Source organism: Trichechus manatus, unplaced genomic scaffold (genome assembly GCF_000243295.1).
Source record: "Trichechus manatus latirostris isolate Lorelei unplaced genomic scaffold, TriManLat1.0 scaffold00036, whole genome shotgun sequence".
NCBI classification, from domain to species: Eukaryota; Metazoa; Chordata; class Mammalia; order Sirenia; family Trichechidae; genus Trichechus; species Trichechus manatus.
Window position 1 is genome coordinate 14,879,077 of NW_004443972.1, and position 21,790 is coordinate 14,900,866.

A 21,790-nucleotide genomic window follows, 5' to 3' on the forward strand; every position below is an offset into this window, starting at 1 on the left:
GTGAGAGGGGAAGGCAGAGAGAGTTAGGAGCTGGTTGAATGTTCATGGGGAATCAGGGGCAGAGGGGAGGAGGGTGCTGTCGCAGAATGGGGTGAGCGGTTGGGGTCTCATAACAATGTATGTTAAAAAAAAAATTCTGTATGGGAGACTAACTTGAAATGTAAACTTCATTCAATTACATCAATAAAAAAAACCTCTATGATATACAGTATTAATTTCATAAATTGACAGTTTGCATGTGCTTATATGAGATTTTCATTCCAGAAAATGAAAATGGGAAAACTACCCCCAAATTATATGTTTTAGAGGGAGATCATGAAATAATACAAAATACATGGGCTTCTTTGGATCTCAGCTGCACTACTTGATATGGGCAAATTATGTAACTTTTCTAAGACTATTTCCTTATTTGTAAATTGGCAATAACATTATCTATAACATCTATAACATGGGATTGTTGTGAGGACTAAGTAAGAATAGGTCTGAAAGCATCTAGCAGAGTTCCTGGCATATAAAAGGTGAATAAGGTTACTTTTCTTCCTTCTGGAATTTCTTCTTTAATAATAAGGCGTGTTACATCTTAAATTTAAAAAACAAGAACTTGGTTTTAAGGTTCACTTTCTATAAGCATTTTTAAAAAGCCACACTGCCACCAATTAGTATGGCCATCTACCCAACTAGCTAAATTTAATGAAAGGCAGACCCGAATAGTTTTTATCATTATCTGTCATTTATCTGCATCTTATCCAAATTTAGGGGACCAAGTTATGAAGGCATTTGGCTTTAATGTATTCAGTAATATGAATTATATTTGGGATGAAAAAAAAACCTTAAAAGAGAACAGGCTCAACAACACTTAAGTCTGGACTCTAAAATAGATATTTACATACCTATATGATTCTACAATGATCCTGTGACCAGCAGGACAAATGTTTGATAATTTGCTAATACAAAAGTAAAATTCATTAAATATTTGAAACACATCAGATTAGGCATATATCAGACAAAATAACTAACTTCCATTTTTAAGACTCCTCCTATGACAAGAAATAAATAAAATGTCTTCTAAAGTTTTACTTTAAAATTTTTGGCTAATGTGTTGGTTAAGGTTGTGTGTCAACTTGGCTGAGCCATGATTCTCAGTGGTTTGGCAGTTGTGTAATATAGTTTGACAGTTATGTAATGATATAATTTGGCAGTTATATAATGATATAGTAATCTTCCATTCTGTGATCTGATGTAGTCATCCTCCATTTTGCGATCTAATGTGAGCAGCCAATCAGTTGAAAAGAGAGTTTCCTTGGGGTTGTGGCCTGCATCCAATATATACAGATATTCTGGAAAAGCTCGCTTGCTCTGGATCCTACATCCGATTCACCATCATTTGACTTCCAGTTCTTGAGACGTGAGCCTGTCGTCTGACCTGCTGATTCTGGGATTTGCCAGCTTTTGCAGCCAGCTGCCTGCCGTCTGACGTGTCGATTTTGAGATTTGTCAGCTTTTGCAGCCCATGAGCCAGCGGCTTGTTGTCTGACCTGCTGATCTGGGGTTCATCAGCCCCTATAACCATGTGAGTCAGGAGAAGCCTCTAGCCTGACGCATGACCACGAACTTGGGACTTGCCCGCCTCCACATTCGTGTGAGTCATTTCCTTGGATAAATCTACGTATATATACACACGCTTCACTAGTTTTGCTTCTCTAGAGAACCCAGCCCTAAGACAGCTAATAGTTGCTAGAATTTTCAGAGATTAGAGGGAAGTTGGAAGACCAGAAAAAAAGGCAATAATGACAACAAAACTAAGCACGTAGAATCTATGCCTACCATAGTTCCCCAAGGTTTCCCAACCAAAAAAGAAAAGGCTATTATATGCCCCTATATATCATAGTTTAATTGTACACATAACCCCTTACATGCCAAGTTGTGAGGTTAAAGCTCAAGTAGGCGCTACACAAACCTAGGTGTTATGGAAAGACTCCATCTGTTGAAGGAATTAAGAGTAAAGAGAGGAGGGAAATCATCTTTGAGACGAAGGCCTTTGACTATTCAAGGTCAGTATTTTCTAATTGAAGGGGATTATATGGATCTTGGAGCCCCGGTTGCACAGTGGTTAAAACACTTGGCTGCGAACCAAAAGGTTGGCATTTTGAACCCACCAGCTGCTCCATAGAAGAAAGATGAGCCAGTCTGCTTCTGTAAACATCACAGGCTTGGAAACCCTACGGGACAGTTTTACTCTGTCCTATAGGGTCGCTATGAGTCAGAATCGACTTGATGGCAATGGTACATGGCTCTCAACGGAAAGGCTCTTTGTCTTATAATCCTTTAAGGAGTACAACTATTGACAATCTACCTATATCTTAGTCAAGAGGCCAAACCTATTTTTGGAGGAATAATGTGCCTTTCTTGTTGATCAAGTTAATTAAGTAGTCAAAATTTTATTTATTTAGGAAATCAGTAAGTAGCTACCAGTTCTTCATTATAAAGAATAACTCTCAAATCATTTAAAAATGTTAATTTGGCTTATTAGTACCTAAAATATTTTTATTTAAAAAAATTTAAATTGCTCTGTCACGTTAATGACAAGGTACAAATTTGCCGAAATTTCGATCAATGAAATCCTGCAATCTATTCAACTCTATAACTGAAGACTAATAAAAAAATAAAATATTACTTTAAGTGACATATCTGCTCTTGGAAATATTAATAAAGATTTTGAAATATTCTATTTGTAAAGATAAAATGTATTGTTTGCTAATTCTCCGTGTAAAAAAAGAAGCCAGGTGAAGCAAATAATTTTTGCTAATAATGTCTAATTTACTGGGACAGCTATCCAGTGGAATACACTGAAATTCCAATACAGGGTAGTCAAATTTATGAGAGGTAACACTTTAAAATAATTTATAATATTAAATGCTGAAAGGGATACTAATTCTCTGAAAAGTTGATTAATATTGGTCAGCAAGGTTTAATTCCTGCTATGGCAATAACTCTACTTGTCAAAGGAAGTAGATGGCTTACAAATGGTATCTTTTGTTTGAGTAATTACACTTCAGATACCCCAACTACATGCCCTTCACATTATTTGTCACAAGATGAAAGTACATGATCAAGTGGTTTCAAAAGTACCAAATTATGAAATAATTTATTTCTTCAAGGAAGGTCAATGTAGTCTCCTTTTCATATTGGTACTCTCTTAAAAGAAGTTCACTGTAGTGATTTTTTATTGTTCTGGTTTATAATATAACATTTACGAAAACACTTTGTGTTTATGTATTTTTACTTATGAAAGAGAACTGTGTAGCATATGCTTTTATAAGTTCTACATTATTATCCAGATTCAGTCATAAATTTGATCAATAATTTCATCCCTCTAAGCTTTCTATTTTTGTTTCTCCAGTACCAATGAATTGATGCAGGAAAGAAAAAGAGTTCTTTCTAGACTTCCTTAGCTGAATAGTCCTGGCATTGAGGGCAGAAGGAGTAGCTAGCTGTATATTGTTCTTTAAGTGCCATTCTATAGCCATATCAATATTTATAGCATTCATTGCTCATAGAAAGATTAACTCCAACTGTTCTCTCTCTTTTATTCATGTCTATTTCAATGGTTTATGGTAGCTGGTCCCTAAAAACACACACACATACACTATGGCCTTGTCTTCTTCCCTTTGGCCTACTCTTCAAGGCTAGCTCTTTCACTTTGATTGAAACCCCTCCAATATCTTTACGGACTTCATACTATTAATTATTCTCTTCATCTCTTTAATCTTCAACCTCCCTCTCTCATTTTATTGGTTCTTTCCCGTCAACCAAAAATCATCTCAATTCTTTTACATCGGAAAAATCCTTGACTCTTTGTCCTCCCTAGCTGCTATCCTTTCTGGTGAGGCACAGTGCTTTAAACAGTCATTTCTACTTTCTCACTTATTATTTTTCTCAACCCATTATACCCTGGCTTCTGCTCTCACTCCTCTAATGAGACAGCACTGACATAGGTTACCAATGAGTTCTATTGTTTCCAAATCCAACAAATACTTCACTCCTCATCATGCTAGAACCCTATTGGTTTAACACTTTTATCACTCCCTTCTTATTGAAATGTTCACTTTTCTTGATTTCTGTTATTACTATATATGTAGAAAAAGGTTAACAGAGCAGGGCTGACTGCTGTTCTTTGAAAGGCCTACTTACAAGGTTGGCTCTTGGTTGGCGTCTGGGAACTTTGATCTTGGGAGGCTTCCCACCAACCTAACTGTCAAGATTAGCTCACTGAACCTAAACTCTGTGCAAACAATGTGGTTTATGCTGAATACCTGCTTTTCTTTTGGGAGTCGAATTCTGGCACATGCTATGCAGAGGAGGCCTATGTGAGCAGCCCCCCACAAAAACCCTGGCTCTGACTGTCTAATAAGCTTCCCTGGTAGGCAACATTACACATGTATTGTTACAACCTGTTGCTGGGGAAATTAATCTCAGCCTGTGTGATGCCACTGGGAGATGACTCTTTGAAGCTTGCACCTGGTTTCTTTCGGACTTCGCCCCATGCACCTTTTTGCTTTGCTGATTTTGCTTTGGATTCTTGCACTATAATAAATCATAGCCATAAGTACGACTATGTGTTGAGTGAATCATCGAACCTAGAGGTGGTCTTGGGGACCCCAAACCCACTACAGAAGTTTCCTACCTCTCTGACTGTTCCTTCTTGAACAAGAATCTGTGTGGGTTCCTCTTAAATGTTGATGTTTCCTGGGGTTCCAACCTTGGTCCACTATTCACTAGACCAATCACCTTGTGTAATCTCTTCCACTCTCATAATTTTAAACTATTGTCATGGATTAAATTATGTCCCCCCAAAAATGTGTGTATCAATTTGGCTGGGCCATGATTTCCTGTATTGTGTGGCTATCCTCCATTTTGTTATTGTAATTTTATGTTAAAGAGGATTAGGGTGGGATTGTATAACACCCTTACTAAGGTCACATCCCTGATCCAATGTAAAGGGAGTTTCCCTAGGGTGTGGCCTGCACCACCTTTTATCTTACAAGAGATAAATGGAAAAGGAAGCAAGCAGAGAACTGGGGACCTCATACCACCAACAAAGCAGTGCCAGGAGCAGAGCACGTCCTTTGGACCCAAGGTTCCTGTACAGAGAAGCTCCTAGTCCAGGGCAAGACTGATGACAACGAGCACCTTCCTCCAGAGCCGACAGAGAGAAAGCCTTCCTCTGGAGCTGACGCCCTGAATTTGGACTTGTAGCCTACTAGACTGTGAGAAAATAAATTTCTCTTTGTTAAAGTCATTTACTTGTGGTATTTCTGTTAGAGCAGCACTAGATGACTAAGACAACTATCATCTATGTGCTAATAACTTCCAGATTTATATCTTTAAAACTGAACTCTTCTTTGTGTTTCAGATTCTTAAATTCAACTGACTGCTGGACTTTTGCATGTTGTTGTTACTGTTAGGCACCACTGAGTTGGTTCCAACTCATAGCAACCCCACGTATAACAGAGTGAAAAGCTGCCCGATCCTGGGCCATCCTCGCAATTGTTATGATTTGAGTGCGTTGTTGCAGCCACTGTGTCAATCCATTTCGTCGAGGGTCTTCTTCTTTTTCGCTGAATCTCTACTTTACCAAGCATGATGTCCTTTTCTAGGGACTGGTCCCTCCTGATAACATGTCCAAAGTATGTGAGATGAAGTCTCACCATCCTTGCTTCTAAGGAGCATTCTGGCTGTACTTCTTCCAAGACAGATTTGCTCATTCTTCTGGCATTCCATGGTATATTCACTATTCTTCACCAACACTATAATTCAAAGGCATCAATTCTTCTTTGGTCTTCCTTATTCATTGTCCAGCCTTTGCATGCATATGAGGCAACTGAAAATATCATAGCTTGGGTCAGGTGCACCTTACTCCTCAAAGTGACATCTTTGTTTTTCAACACTTTAAAGAGGTCTTTTGCAGCAGATTTGCCCAATGCAATAAGTTGTTTGTTTCCTGACTGCTGTTCCCATGGGCGTTGATTGTGGATCCAAGTAAAATGAAATCCTTGACAACTTCAATATTGTCTGTTTATCATGATGCTGCTTATTGATCCAGTTGTGAGGATGTTTGTTTTCTTTACATTGGGGTACAATCCATACTGAAGGTTATAGTCTTTGATCTTCATCAGTAAGTGCTTCAAGTCCTCTTCAGAACTTTTGCATAGGCACTTCAAACTCATCGTGTCCCAAACGAACCTATCATCATTTCCTGTCTTCAAATATTTGTTCCCTATCTCCCATCACCTATTTACTCCACTTCTCCTAAGTTCCCTATCTTAGTTAATGGCAACAAGAGTATGCAGTCTCCCAAGCCAGATAGTTGGGAATAAACCCTACCTTTCATCAACCCACACAGTCCATCTTCATGTCTTGCCCACTCTTCCTCTTAAATACTTAGTGAATTGTTTCCTCCTTCTCCATCTATCTACCATTGCTCTAGTTTCAGACCCCTCACATCTCACCTGAACTAGTGCAATACCTCCTGACTGATCTCCCCACCTCTAATATTGCCCTATCCAAATCTACTTCTACCTTTCACAGAATTGCCAGAGTAAGTCACCTGAAAATCAAGTCTGACCATGTCATTCCTCTGCATATATAACCCTTCAACGGCTTCCTATCACCTAAAAAGCACAAAATCCTAGGCCATCATTGTTGTGTGTGAAGCTCTCTAGTAATTCTGAACCATTTGTAATTCCTTTAAAAACACATTATGTTTTCACGTTTCTGTGCCTTTGTTTATGCTGTTCCCTCTGCCTGGACTGCTCTTCCTCAGAGTCTTCCCCAGGTTAACATTCAGCCCAGCTTGTAGCCTCAGCTTATGGATCCAGGAAGCCTTTGTGGGAGTTTGTTCCTCAGAAAGGCTAAATGTCCTTCTTCTGTACCTGGTTGGCACATTATACATATCACTGTCAAAGCAGTTATACATTAACACATTATATTTTCTTTTTGTAATTCTTCTTCAGTGAGACTGTATACTGAGAGGGGACTATCAGTGCCTTATTAATTTTTGATCATAAGAGACTAGGACTTTTGATCAAGAGTCACCAAGGCTCAGGTCTTCCTGTGAGGGTGCTGGGAGCCTGGCTGCGCATCTGGACCCACTGAGGGGGAGGCTTCAAGCCCAGTTTGGCTCACTGTGGCATGTCATTAAAATCTCATGCATTTCTTCCAAACACCCTCTCTGATGCCTCTTTCTTTCCTCCCTTCCCAGCCCACAGCAATTTTAAGCTGCAGGGCCTCAGGCTGTATAGCAGCTAGGAACCCAGACTAGGCACCTGCTGGCGTGGTACTTCCTGCATCTCCGCCCGGAGGCTGTGGCCACGGAGGAGGCCAGCCCCTAATGGCAGCTGGATGTGGTGTCCCTGCTGACAGGAGGAAGCAGAGGGCGTGGGGCAGCATGGCCCAGCTTCCCGAGGCGGCCCAGAGACCCTCCTCGAGGGAGGGGACGCTCTGCAGCCTTTGCTGCCATGCCCACTGCCTCATTAATGCGCAAAATAGTCAGATAGTAGATTTTTTACTATTGTCATAAATTTGAAATGTTGGATAACGAGAGCATGGATAAGTGAGGAGTAGGTGTATGAAGAAAGAAAAGCCTAATTTCTTTTATTCAATGTACGTGCCTTCTATGTGTAGGCATTCTATCCAATATTTAACCATCACAAAAACATCATGAGTACTATAATAGTCATTTTTCAGATAAAGGAACGAAGGCAAGTATCAAAAATGGAATTCAAACTCAAGTCGATCTGCCTCCGAACTGAGTGTTATTTTTCGATTATGTTATGCAGTCTTTCAGCTAAGTATTAAAATCAACCTAAATTTAATTACCTCGTCTTCACAGACATCAGCCTTCTTTCCTTTTTTATCTTCTTTATCTTCTTCATCCTCATCATCTTCATCAGCTTGTTCATCACTATCATCGTCATCATCGTCATCATAATCACTGTCTCCTCCCTTTCTTCTTCGCTTCCGTCCTGGGGTGGGTGTGCCCAAGGGATGCTGTTCTTCCCCAAGATCAGTGCCACCTGAAGTGTCTCTTTTCCCTGTTTTCTTAGCATGAATGATCCTGAGCCTATAAAGATGATAAAAATCATAATCATGGAAGAGAAGAAAAGGCTTCTCTCTATACTTTTTAAAGAGCATAACATGAGTTTTAAGCAAAAATACCTTATGGTGTTTCTCCTACATCAAGCAATAAATCAGTAACAATACAAATTAGAATTAGGAAAATTTAAGAAATGTGTTTTACATAAATTATAGAATATATTAACTTTCAAGAGTTATTTTACATATCTCTTTGGAATTAAACCATATGAAAAATTAAAACTTAGAAAGCTGAAAAGATTAACTCTAATAATGGCCAAGTGATAATTACTAATCCCATACTATCAGATTGAATACATTTCAATTCAAGTAACTGTAAAGAAACTATCCTCTTAGCATACAGGTTGAATAATTTCAGCATTATATTTCCTGGCAGGAAGCTAATTAAGTTTTAATGTTGAATAAGTTTGGCTATATTAGACTCTCTTCAAAAGCAAACTTTAATTAGAAAGCAATTAAGAAAAAAGTGGTAGTTCCAAACAGATTCTAATCATAACAAAAACAACCTGATAGCAACAAGAATCTTTAAAAATGTGATTGCTTGACTACTCTGAAAGAAAAAAGATAAACTGACTTTCTTCCAAGTTTGAAGCATATAAGTTCAATGAATCTCATTATATATATATTTTGTCCACTGCAAATTCTGGTCCTGAGCTTTATTAACTTCATATTCCATTCTAATTACCTTTTCTAAATCTTAAATAAAATAAAGTTTAATTTCTGTCCTTGCAATTTGTATGTTTTCCTGGGAAACTTGAACAAAGGGGAAAAGTATGTTAATTTTAATAAAATAATACTTACTTGCGAAGTTTACCTTCTACCACCCACTTATCTCTCCTCAAGTTTGACATATAATCAATGTTCTTGTCGATTTCACTGCCAATGCACAAATTTATTAAAAGACATTAATTAAACCCAATTAAGCCAATGCATTTTTGTACATAAAAATGATTCAACTGATCTTGTGTGTGTATATATATGCATATACATGTGTTTATACATACATGTACATATTGTTGAAAAACTAACTTCTTCAATGGATACAACATTAGTATTATTACAAAATTCACTGTGGTTTTCAACCTTAAAGCAAGAAGGGAACTACCCACCAATTGCCTCAGAATTATAGCATTCTAAGTTTTGGTTTGCATATACTTAAGATCTGATCATTTCCAAAGCTATAGCAGTAGATCAGAATATACATGAAAATTTAAATAAGCACATGGTATATACATATATACATACAATATACATGTATATAAACATCCAAACAAAACCTGAGAATATTATGGTTATCTGGTGATGGTAATGAGTCAAACAGTGGTACATCTCTCCTGGTAAAGTAGAGCCATATGTACTCTTTACATTGAATTTGGGTGTGTGTGTGTGTTTTAAATAAGCGCTACTCAGCATTACCATTTGTTGTCAAGTTTGTGCTTAATGAAATTACACATTCATGAAATTGTAAAACTTAAATACTATCACACTTTTTGGGAGTGATTGCCAATAAACAGCAAAAACAAATGAAAAATCATATTAATACAACATCACAGCTAAGATATATACAGAAAACTTAAAATGTTCAGAAACAGTAGAAATGCCTGGCTCTGAATATTTACATTAACCTTCTTCCTAGAAGGATAAAGGACTAAAAGGAACATAATTAAAATCTGTAAAATAATGAAAAACAAGAACAATGTGAACATGAATTTGTTCACCAAATCTTAAAATTATAGAGTGAATAACTTACTTTGAATCTTAAGTGAGATTAAATACTTTTTAAAAAGTACTAATTAATACACTGATAAACTAATAATCTAAAGTTGTATTAGCATACAACAAAATAAAAAGTGGCTAGATAGTTCTATGAATAGTCACTAAGAAAAATTAGGTATTTCTCTGTCCTCGAAAGATTTCAAGGAAAGAAAAGTTCTGGATTTTTGCAATGGTGCTGGATTCTGGCACCACTGTAAGAAAAAAACATAATTTTCCAGGATATAGAGAATAAAATTATTAAATAAACAAAACACGTTACCAGGACTATACACAGTATGATCCAAATTTTCTTTTCAAAAGACTACAAAGAAATACACATTAAAATAGTATTAGTGGTCATTTCTGAATGGTGAGATTAAGTGTAAGCCTAATTTTCTTCTTTATGCTAGTCTGTAAATCAGACATTTTCTATAATTTATATAACTTTGTGATTGGACAAATTAAAAACTGAAAAGAATCACCAGAAAAGACTGGGCATACACTTACCTCACCACACTCTTGCTGCACGCTAGTTCATTGATCAGGAAAGCCAGGACTGAAGCTTTCTGCTCTGGAGTGTGCGCCTGAAAAGCTTTGGTCTTCAGGCTTTCAGTAAGCTCAGTTTGTCCACAGTGTGCTTCCATGAAAATCTGCAAAATCTCGGAAACATTGTCTCGATTCACACCAACATTCAGCAAATGCTCTCCAAGAGCTGTTTTCGCCTAAAAAAGTTTGATGCTTTTATTGGTATTGATCATAACCATTCATTCATATGATAAAAACAGTAAGATTAAAAAATACTGGTGTTACATGGTTTACATATTACTGACAAGGATTTTATTCACATTTTTGGTGAAGCGAAGATTAAAACAGGCAACAAGTGGTAGAAAAGTACTCAAATACTTCTATCTTTTGGTTCCTTCTTTAAACCCTTGGTTAAAAGTCAGGCAGGAAGAAGTATATTCATGTGTAGCAGAAGTTACAAATCATCTATCACAACTTCTCTGACAACAGAAACTATCCCAAGCTTGTCCCAGGGTGGTGAGGTTCAAAAGCACTATTACTGATGCTGTGTTTTCCGGCTTTAGAGTGTCATGGGTTTCATTGCCTAGTTCACTGAATGAATGGGGAGATGGAGGAAAAACTACATGTGCTTCTGGAGGCCTTCTTCTCCACAATATTATCTAGAGCAAAGCTGACTGGAATGTGTATGTTAATTGGAATTAGGATAAATTTGAATTTATTGAGCATCCACTGAGCAATACAGAGCCAACGTGCTGGTCTGTAGGTGCCTTGATTAGCCTCACGTTATTCACAGTGATTCAGAGAGAACAAAGTATAACTTCAGAAGGCACACACAATTTATCATTGTTCTATGAATTATGAATTCTCTGGTTTTGTTGAATACCACTTGGGTAATTCCTCTAACCAGTTTGGTCTTTGCCTAGAGCTAGAGAAGCTCTTAGGAATAGGCCACATTCCTTAGGCTTTATATATCAGGTTTTTCTAGGTTTGCATCAAATGTAACCAGAAGCAAATCTACATTTAACTTTGTGAGACATGTGGAAAAAATTGGATCAGTCTACACAATCTGCTAACACTCTATAGCTAGCTATCAATGCACTAATAGTAAGAATTTTAAGATTTTTTTTTTTATATTTTGTTTTTTTTACCTTGTATCCTGTAATTAGACCTGGATCACATACAGCAGCTGAGAGGAGCCTCACAAGCAAGTCTTGTACTTCACCCATGCTGTCCCCTATATTTAGCAATCCCTCTTGAAGAACACTCAGGTTTGGAACATCAATATTCACATCAAAGCCCAAAACTTTACCAAAGTTTCGTAAGAACTGCACCACCATGAGACAGTCTGAAAATGTACTTCCAGAGAGAACAAGTCCTGGAATACGAGGCAACTCTGGCAAAGGCTGGAAATAAAATACATAAATCCATAAATAAAATAAATTTAAAATTTAAAGAACCATGAATTTCTAAATTATAATAAGCTGCTATCTTTCTTTCACTTGTACCAGTGGTTTTCCCTCTGGATGGTAAACTCCCTGGTGGCATGTCTGCCACCCTCATAGTACTGAGCATAGGGTCTTGAACACAAGTAACCATTCAATAAATTCTGAATGAACTCAATATGAACTTAGATCTCTGCAAAAGAGAATACTAATTTTAATTAACTTACATATTGATAAAACGTAGATTATAATAACTGAAGCAAAAGTTAAATAACATATAAGAAACATTTCAACACTACTTTACCATGGACCTACTTAGTAGGGTATGTGCGCTGCTTTCTTCTAATGATGGAGACTGATTTATAATTCACACCTTTTTGGTAGCTCAGAAACTAACCTCGTGCATCTGTGGGCTGTACAGCTGGGAGAGTGGTACTATCTGTGGCTAACAAATGCAGATAAATTACTAGGCCTACATTATCGGAACACAACGACCCTGAACATGAACCCAGTTACAATGCAACCCACAGTCTTTAGGTTCCCCTGTATTTCGTTAAACACTGGGATTCAGTATTAAAGATAAAAAAAGCTGCCTCTGTTCAAATATGTTCACTTCTCAAAGATGTTCACATATTAACATTTTAATGACTAAACTGTATTACCAGTTTGCCATGGACATTTTAAAAATTCAATAAATAGGTAATCTATTAAAAACATTTTTGTACATGGATGGGACTCAATAAAACTACTTTAAATTTTGACTAAAACGTGACTTGTAAATACTTCTATTTATCTGAATTAGTCCTTGTTCAAAAATGTTCCTCACCCCTGCACCTACTGAAATAACTATCCAAAGCCTTTTTCTACTAATATTGTGTGGAACACAAAACTATGGATAATAGCTGATACCACACAAATGTTTTATGTTTCATTTGAAAAACAGTTAAATCGGAGTTTTCTTTTTTTCCTGAACCATATCAGACACATGCATTTCCATATAATTCGAACATAATTTATATGACAAAGCTAAGCATAGCTTAAAACAGACTTAAATTTCTGATACTTATATATTTACAATATGTGTCATTTAAATAAAAATAAAAGCTGCAAGAAAATAAAGCTCACTTAAGATTTTAAAAATTTGCTCACTATGAGCTCATTAGATGTGTTAGCCTATATAACTATAATGTACTTAGGAAATTTTAAACACCCAGATGATTAAAACTAGTAAGTATACTTTCATTTTTATTTAATAGCATTTATGCTAAGTAGATAAATAGAATATTAATATAATTCAATTTCTACTAGGGTATTAAAAGTTTGCTTTAAACATCTTAGAAAAGAGTTTATATAAATCAAGGGACAATCATTATTTATATCTGAGATAAATATGGTATATAAGTAAATATGGATGATACTGACCAAGCATAATAAGTTATTGCAACAGTATAATAGAGATGATACGTGTTATCAATATAATTTTCTAGAAGTACCATTTTTTTACATATAGTCAAAATAACTGATTTTTACTCAAAGTATGTGAAATCATGCTGGTTGCCAAGATTATTTTGATCTTTCTACATTTCCACTTTCGTAGATTTTAGCAACCTTACATGTATGAAGCACTAGAGACAACACACAAGAAGTACTTTAGTTCTACACAATTCCTTGGTTTTCAGGATGATATACCATACAGCTTCAGGAGTCTAACAAACTGGAGCTTGGATCTAAATTGTCACTTATTAGGTGTATAATCTTGGGCAAATTCCTTAACCTCTTTGTGTCTCAGTTTTCACATCTGTAAGTGCAGGTAAATACCACCTTCACAGGAACGTGGTAAGGATCGAATGAGACTCCAAATAACGCACTTAGCATAGTGCCTGGCATGTAGTACACGTGCTTAAAAAAGGTTAGCTACTACTAGTAAAGCATTGAATGGGGCTACAGACTATAAATCCTAATTTACTTAAATATCCATGGGGTGGGGGTGAGGAAGACTTAGATCTTTCTGAGCCTGAAGGCCTGGGACGAACCAAATGAAACACGGATAACCTATCTACCTCTATAATTCTTCTTTGTAGATTTTTGCAGTATTTCCAATTAAATTAGAAAGGTTTGTTAGTGCTCCACTTATGTATTAATAACTGCCCTATGACGGAGCAGGAGAAAAGTGGTGTGCAGAACTCAAATTCTAGTAAAAAGACCAGACTTAATGGTCTGACTGAGGCTGGAGGGACCCTGGAAGATATGGCCCCCAGATTCCCTGTTAGCCCAAAACTAAGACCATTCCCGAAGCCAATGCTTCAGACAAAGATTAGACTGGACTACAAGACATAAAGTGATACTTGTGAAGAATGTGCTTCTTAGCTCAAGTAGATACATGAGTCTAAATGGGCAGCTCCTGTCCAGAGGCGAGATGAGAAGGCAGACAGGGACGGGAGCTGGCTGAATGGACACAGGAAATCTGAGGTGGAAAAGAGGAGTGTGATGTCACAGTACGGGGAGAGCAACTAGGGTCACATAGCACTGTGTATAAATTTTTGTATGAGAAACTAACTTGAACTGTAAACTTTCATTTAAAGCACAATTAAAAACAAAAAAAAGAACTGCCATTATCAGTACAGGAGCTCTAGAGAGGTTTACTGGTGGCCATCCAGGAGAGGCAAATCGACCTAGACTTGGAAATTCACTGCTCTAGTTAAAAACGAAAAGCTTTCATAATGGCAGCTCAGGCAAAGGAATCAAGTAAGAACACAGGGAAGATTAACATTTTTTAATGAAATGATTCACATGATGTATAGATTACCTTTTGGTCTGCTAAGCACATGTCTTCATTAGGCTTCTTTAGTTCCTTTGCCATTTCTAACTCTAATCTTCTTTGCTCTAGTTTACGTTCCTTATTTAATCTTTTCTCATCACGTTTTTCTTGCTTCAACCGTTCCTTTTCCTTAAAAAGAAAATCATGTCCACATATTCTCCTTAATCATTGTATGTGTTTGAAAAAAAACTCCAGTTAAAATTTAAAAGGTGATCAAAGTGTTATGTTACTATTTCCATGAACAGAGTATAGACCTTCTCTTAGGAGGTTTAGGAACAGATGTGGAATTATATAGAAATAATTACTTATTTTGCTTTTCATTATTTTCACCTCTTGAATTTCAAACTAATCTTATGAGTATATATATATTTAACATTAATATTTGATTTAGTGCATATTATTTCATTATTTAAAATGTATTCAAACCATTCCTAGGTTTATAACATGGGAACAAGATATGTATTAATAAAAACAGGGATACAAAACGCACATGGGCAGCTACATATTTGAAAAACAAAGATAACAAGTATTAATATAAAATTTTGTGTAGCTCCAGGAGGCAAAGCAGAATTTACAGTAAGAAAGCAGAAGCAACATCTTTGAATTTGCAAAAGCAGTTCTTTCAAAGTGAATTAGCAGGTCTTAAGATAGCAGCTGTGATGAAATCAAAATATTTATTATTTACCACCATAAACAACACTTAAGAGAATATAAAGTAGGTTCTGAAGGCAATTCCAAAAGCCTTCAAAAATATTTAGTGTAATGGCAACAATATGGAAATAACTCTCTTATCTCCCTGTTGTGAAGGATGATATTGAGTCAGAAGAAAAAGTTAGAGACTCTGTATCATAAAACCAGAACCATGATTTTATTGTAATACCTCAAACAAAAATAACAGTAGAATTATCAGGCAATGCTAACCTATTACCCTCACGTACCCTATTTATTTTTGTAAGGCCTAGCTTTGGTCATGTCCTTCCTTGATTAAAAATCTTTCAATTTTCTATCAAAATAAGGTCAAACTCCTTACTTTTTAACTTGGACTCCTTTTCTTTTCCACCTTATCGCCCACTTCTATCTCCTATGGAGATTTAATCAAACTATTTGCTATTTCTGATAAACCAAAAAAACTACTGCCATTGAATCAATTCCGACTCATAGCAACCCTGTAGGACAGAGTAGAACAGTCCCATAGGGTTTCCAAGGAACAGCTGGTGGATTCAAACTGCCAACCATTCAGTTAGCAGCTAAGCTCTTAACTACTACACCACTAGGGCTGTGCTATTCCTAATAGAAATGTCTTACTTTCTGACTTTCTTGTATTGGAGCACTTTGATCAGGAAGGTCATTACTCCCATCTTGCATATCTAAACCCTAATTAAACACTACCACCTCCTCACTCTTAGACCAGATAACTGATTATTTTTGCTCATATCCTAATCCCATTCCACCCTAATAACACTGTCAATTCCTCAAGACAAGAACTATATTATTCCATTTTTACAGTCCCATGGTACATTAAACTTATGAGATAAATTCAACAATAAGTTGAATGAATCTATGTTTACTATTATATCCCACATTTTATGTGCATTCATTTTTGGCAAGAGCTAGGAGGAAAAAACTGAAAAACACCTGGATACTAGGAACATTTCTTCCTTTTTGTTAATAGTATCTGTGTATGTGTGTGTGGGGAGGGGGGCGGTCAGTATTCTTTTTTCCTTTTTTGTTTTTTGTTAATTCCTTAGGAATGGTTCTGGTGACCTGGGGCAGGCATTTGCAGAAGGGGCAAGTTAGTAACGGTGGTGAGGTAAAGAGTTACTGACTTCCTACATTTTCTTGGTGCTGTGCAAGACAGTTAGCCAGGAAGAGAGAAGAAATACAAGTGGGAAAAGACTATGAACGCCTTAGAATCTCTGTCACCCACTGGTTTACATCTCCATTCCCACTGGTAAAGTTAGAGGTATAAAGACATAAATTAGGAGCGGACGAAAGCCTAATCTCCCTAAATCGTCTTCTACTTCTTCCTTTTTTATTTTTTAGTACATAGGTAGCCTGCAGTGGGAAGGTCAAGAGAATGCAAAGGAAAAGGCAGAAAATCTTCTCTTGATTTTTTTGTCTCCATTCTACCCATCTCTTTCTTGAAGCCACTATTCAATGGAATGATAAGGGCATGGAGATAAAACATTCTGAGAAAACTACATTTAGCTGCCAATTACAACACTAACTTCAGTCCCAAATCTCTCTAAATTCTCAACCAACCCATACTAAACTTGGCTTTTTATTTTCTCCAATGTTATATTGCAGCCTTTTCTTTTCTTAGGTCTTTTCCTGTCCTTCACATCATAGTAACTTGTAGAATTCCTCATTCCGTTAGCTCTGTTCTTAGTACTATTAATCACAAATTACTTGCTTATATGATAACTCGTTTCTTGACTTTGTGCTTGACTACTAACCTAAAGGTTGGCAGACTGAACCCACCCAGTGGCTCTGTGGAAGAAAAGGCCTAGCAACCTGCTTCTTTAAAGACTGTCATTGTTGTTGTTTTTGTTGTTAGTTGCCGTGGAGTCACTTTCAACTCATGGAGAGCCCGTGTGTAAAGATCATGGCCAAGAAAACCTTATGGAGTAGTTCTACATGGGGTCGCCGTAAGTTGGAATCGACTGGATGGCAACGGGTTTGTTGTTTTTCTTTTTCTTTTGCGGTTTCCAAAAATCTCAGAAATTTGTGGGACTTTACTTAAAGCATCAATTTTTGTCTGCTATCAGGGATATTTCAGTGGAAAAATGAAGTCTCTAAATTTAGTATGAATTGTATAGGACTAGAAGAAATCTTGTGGTTCTGGTACAAGATAATTCTCAAAAAACCAGAGCTTCTAGAGTCCACTAAACAGCCAACCAATATTTAGAATGGTATATAAGGCCAGTTAGAATCTAGCCCCACACAAGTTCTAGTCTCAAATCTCATGAGTCTGAGTGAATTTCTCACACTCCAGCAGCACTGTGTGACACACCTGTGTTGAGAAGACAGCGTAGTCAATTTGAAGCTACTTGCTTGCATCATAAGCCTTTTCTTGACAGACTAAGCTGCCATACTGGATCCTACATCTAATTTCTATATTATATTTTGTTATTATGTCAAATGTTATGATTTCACAACGGAACTTTTTGATTTTGCAAAGTCGGTTCACAACAGACCTTTGACCTATCAGAGATAAGACTTATTAAGCCTATTATAACATGAAAGGAATGTTAAATCATATTTTATGCTAATATTGGTTAAATTTCAGGGCAATAACTTAGACTACCTACAAATGACTACAGAATATACCATATTTTTACTCAAATAACATCCACCTTCTATGTTTGTTTGCCAACTGCGCCCTTCCGCCATGAGATATTTTTGTAACCTGCTGTGCTACTTTTCTTTTTACAGCAACATGTGAAAAAAACTGGCATAGCAAAGCATACCAAAATACCTCATGGGGGATGGTGCGGTTGGCAAACAAACGTAGAAGGTGTGAGTTACCGGATAAAAATGTGGTGGGTACTGACTATATTTTAGATTGACTATAAATAATTACAGATCCCCAGTGGGCAGTGGTTGAGATCTCGGCTGCAAACCTGAGAAAGGTCAGCAGTTCGAATCCACCTTGGAATGCTCCTTGGAAACCCTATGGTGCAGTTCTATTCTGTCCTATAATGGTTTTGGTGGTTTATAAATAATTACAAGCAACTTAGTATGCCGCCTCTCAATTTTTTTTTCTACTTCATTTTCCACCTTTCCCCCACCATAGTTTTCCAGATACAGAAACTTCTGAAATACATGTAGATTCTTGGAATGTAGTTCATGCATAATAAAATACCTTTTTATCATTCTAATTAAAGTAATGAGATATTTTTGCATCAAAATGTTACTAATATATTAGTTAAAAAGTCACTTAAAATTTCATTTCAAAGTTGAAACATCTTTTGATGACAAACACATTAAATTTAAATTATTCTAAACAGTGTAAGATGCACAGGGAGAAAAAACAGAACAGTTTTTTACTCACATGAAAAGATTATTTTGGACACTATAGAAGCATAAATAAAAGTATTTCCAGAAATCTATAGCACAATAAGGAATGTATGAAATAATGTTTTTCTATTTGAGAATTATGTAAGTTTAAAAAACATGGAATGTGGTCACTCAGATGCTTTGACCTATTATTGCAAAGTTTACAACTTATAAGATTGCAAAACAGGCCCTTTTTAAGAGACCAGGTTGCAAGATGTTTTTGTATTTTATGATTCAGCTGGGTCTCTTAGGTGTTAGTTCTTGGCATGATTAGAAGAATACATTTCTTCTGACAGCAACTTGTACTCAAATGTAAAAGACATAAATACAATTTAAGAGGCACAGGTTTACCTCAGGGTACAAGAAGAATAAAAGTGTAAGTAAGATTAATAATATAAACCATTTATAAAAGACAAAATGTAAAAAACAAAAATGATACCGTTTTATGATCACATATTGAGTACGAGTAGATCAGGAGTAATTTTTTTAAAAGAACCTATCATTCTTACATTTTAATTTTACATTTAAAATATGAAAATTAAATTTAAACAAATGAAAAGTATGTATCATATGATTGAAGAAACCCTAAAGGTACTTCTTATATTTTATAGGTATAAAGTAATTATATTTAAAAAGAATATAATCTTTCAGTTATCATAATTTCTTAAGACTCACCAAAGTTTTACGTGAAAAATTCTATATTTCTTTTAGATTAAGTATCTTTAAATATCGTTTAGAATAGCTACAGCTATAGAAATGCTGTCTAAATTCAAACCAAAATGTTAATTCTTGAGTCAGGTAACTCAGAGATTTAATGTATCTACACTGAATTGATAACAATGCTTTCTCAAATCTATTGTTACATAACATTTAACACTTCATTGAGTAGTTAATACAAAATCATTTCACATTTGTTTTTAGAGACAATTTTAAAATTAATTACATTTGTATATTGTGTTTCTAACTGAAACATGGGTTTACTTAAATAAAAGTGCCTATATTGCAAAAGTGCAAAAGTACAATCCCACTTTGTATTTTTCACAAAATAATGATTGGTATAAATACAGGATTACAAAATACTCTCATCACTTGAATCACTGGGGGGCTGTGAATTTTTCTACTTTCAAATTGCTTATTAGATGACTTCTGGAACCTGAACTACTGGCTTCCATGTTATGGTTTTGTCTCCTAAAGTGCTGACACAGTCATTCTCTGATAGACGCATGCTTAACAACCTTTTGTAGTTTACTGATCCTTAGGGAGACATAGAAAAGACTCTGTTACCATTACTATGGTTATTACTCAGTTAATAGGAGTAAAGTAATTATAAACTTGTGACTGGTATAGTTTGCAGTTTTTATAGCTGAAACAGTAGTTTTTGAGTTAAATGTTACTTCCTCATGTTGTTCAAAACCACCTTAAGCTTCCAGTGATCATTAATAATGAAAGAGGAAGTATTTCAAATTACTCGAATTATTCTTGAAAGTAATAAGCCTTTTTTTACTTATGAGGCTAAAGAATATTCTTCTTATATTATGTTAATGAAAATATTTATGAGCTATTATGATATACTAAGTCTCTTTAAAATTAATCTGATAACAATAAAGGAAAGTTACATAAGTCTGAATTTTCTTACTAATGGCAGATTTACCTAAAGACAAAACTACAGAAATTAGATTTTTTAAGTATAGAACAAATAGAAATTTGGGATCTTTTTGTAGTGAAAAATAAATATTGAGTCAGTACTAAGTCAAAAAGTAAGATCAGTGACTTTTACACCAAGAATCAGAAAAGTGGTGACTGTGCTCCCTTCCTTATTTGATGGATGCAGGGAGTTTCTCTGAATAGTCTGAGATGCCGTAGAAGATTATTAATTAATGAGGTGAAAGGCACACTTTTTAGAACATCATTATTCTTCAAACACTACTCACAAGATGTGCATTTTTATTATCCTCTATTTTTCTTTCTTCTCAATCTAATAATTAAAGGTCTTAAAGGTATTAAAGTTTATAATGAAGGGCTACACATAAGCCAATTCAGAATTTTCAACTGGCCTTGCCTGAATTTTACATGGCCTTATAATAAGCTTAGTTCTCTAGGCAGTTAGTAAAACTGACAGATTTGAGCCTATTGTTCGGAGGTAACAGGAGGCAGAACATGGAGCCCAGGCATGCCCATTATTGACACTGCACTAGTTATAGCTTGTGCATGTTAAGTAATAATGAGGAAATGGACAAATACAAATAGGAGTATTTGGTTAATACCCACTGGGTGCAAGTTTATCTAAAAGACTGGGTGAAAGTCTGAATCTTCTGTAAAAACGTGCCTAGGTGTTGCTTAACTGTTTACACTGTAAAGTTTTATCTCTCTCATATGATTATAAACATCTTGAATATTCTTTCTGTTTTTCTCACAGTATCTAATACAATGCTGGGCACAGTAGTAATTTAAGAAATTTTAAAAGTACTTAGTTGATCACACATCTATATGTGTCATTCAATAGAGGAACATAATTTAAAATCAGAATGACTGATAAAATTACCCAGCCTGTGAGCAGTACTGTTCCCCCTCAGGAAAATGCCATTTTTATAATTTCACTATCTACATATGCATCTCTAAAAATGTAGTTTAACTTTGCTTGTTTTTGAAATTTATAAAAATGGAGTCACATTGTATTCTTTTGTGTTTGAATTATTTTGGCTCAACATTTATGTATGTGATTTATGCATGTTGTTCTACACTGTTGTTTCTTTCATTCTGTAGTGTATGCTATTACAAGAATGACTATAAACAATTTATTCATTCTACTGTAATGGAAATTTGGGCTGGTATTGTTTTTGGCTATTACGAATAACGCTGCCATGAGCATACTCAAATATTCTTCTGGTGCACATGTCCAAGCAGTTTTGCAAGGTACAGAGCAAGGTTTTTCTACCTCAGCACTATTGACATTTTGGGCCAGGTAATTCTTTGTTGTGGGGGCTCTCCTGTGAATTGTAGGATGCTTAGCACCACCCCTGGCCTCTGCCCATTAGGT

At 35.8% G+C, this 21,790-nt stretch overlaps 1 protein-coding gene across 18 annotated transcripts in view; it reads right to left on the minus strand.

The window, feature by feature from the left end:
- BAZ2B (bromodomain adjacent to zinc finger domain 2B) overlaps nt 1–21,790 on the minus strand; it is a 463,486-nt gene that overhangs the window by 45,801 nt on the left and 395,895 nt on the right. For all 18 annotated transcript variants that reach the window (XR_002823946.1, XM_023730420.1, XM_023730423.1 and 15 more), the window contains 5 exons: nt 14,683–14,823; nt 11,583–11,837; nt 10,417–10,631; nt 8,956–9,030; nt 7,879–8,122 (listed from right to left, as the gene is read on the minus strand). Coding sequence is in view for 17 of the 18 variants with exons in the window: in XM_023730420.1 (XP_023586188.1) it covers nt 7,879–8,122; nt 8,956–9,030; nt 10,417–10,631; nt 11,583–11,837; nt 14,683–14,823 (930 nt within the window). In the remaining variant the exon portion in view is untranslated. The remainder of the gene's footprint in view (nt 1–7,878; nt 8,123–8,955; nt 9,031–10,416; nt 10,632–11,582; nt 11,838–14,682; nt 14,824–21,790) is intronic.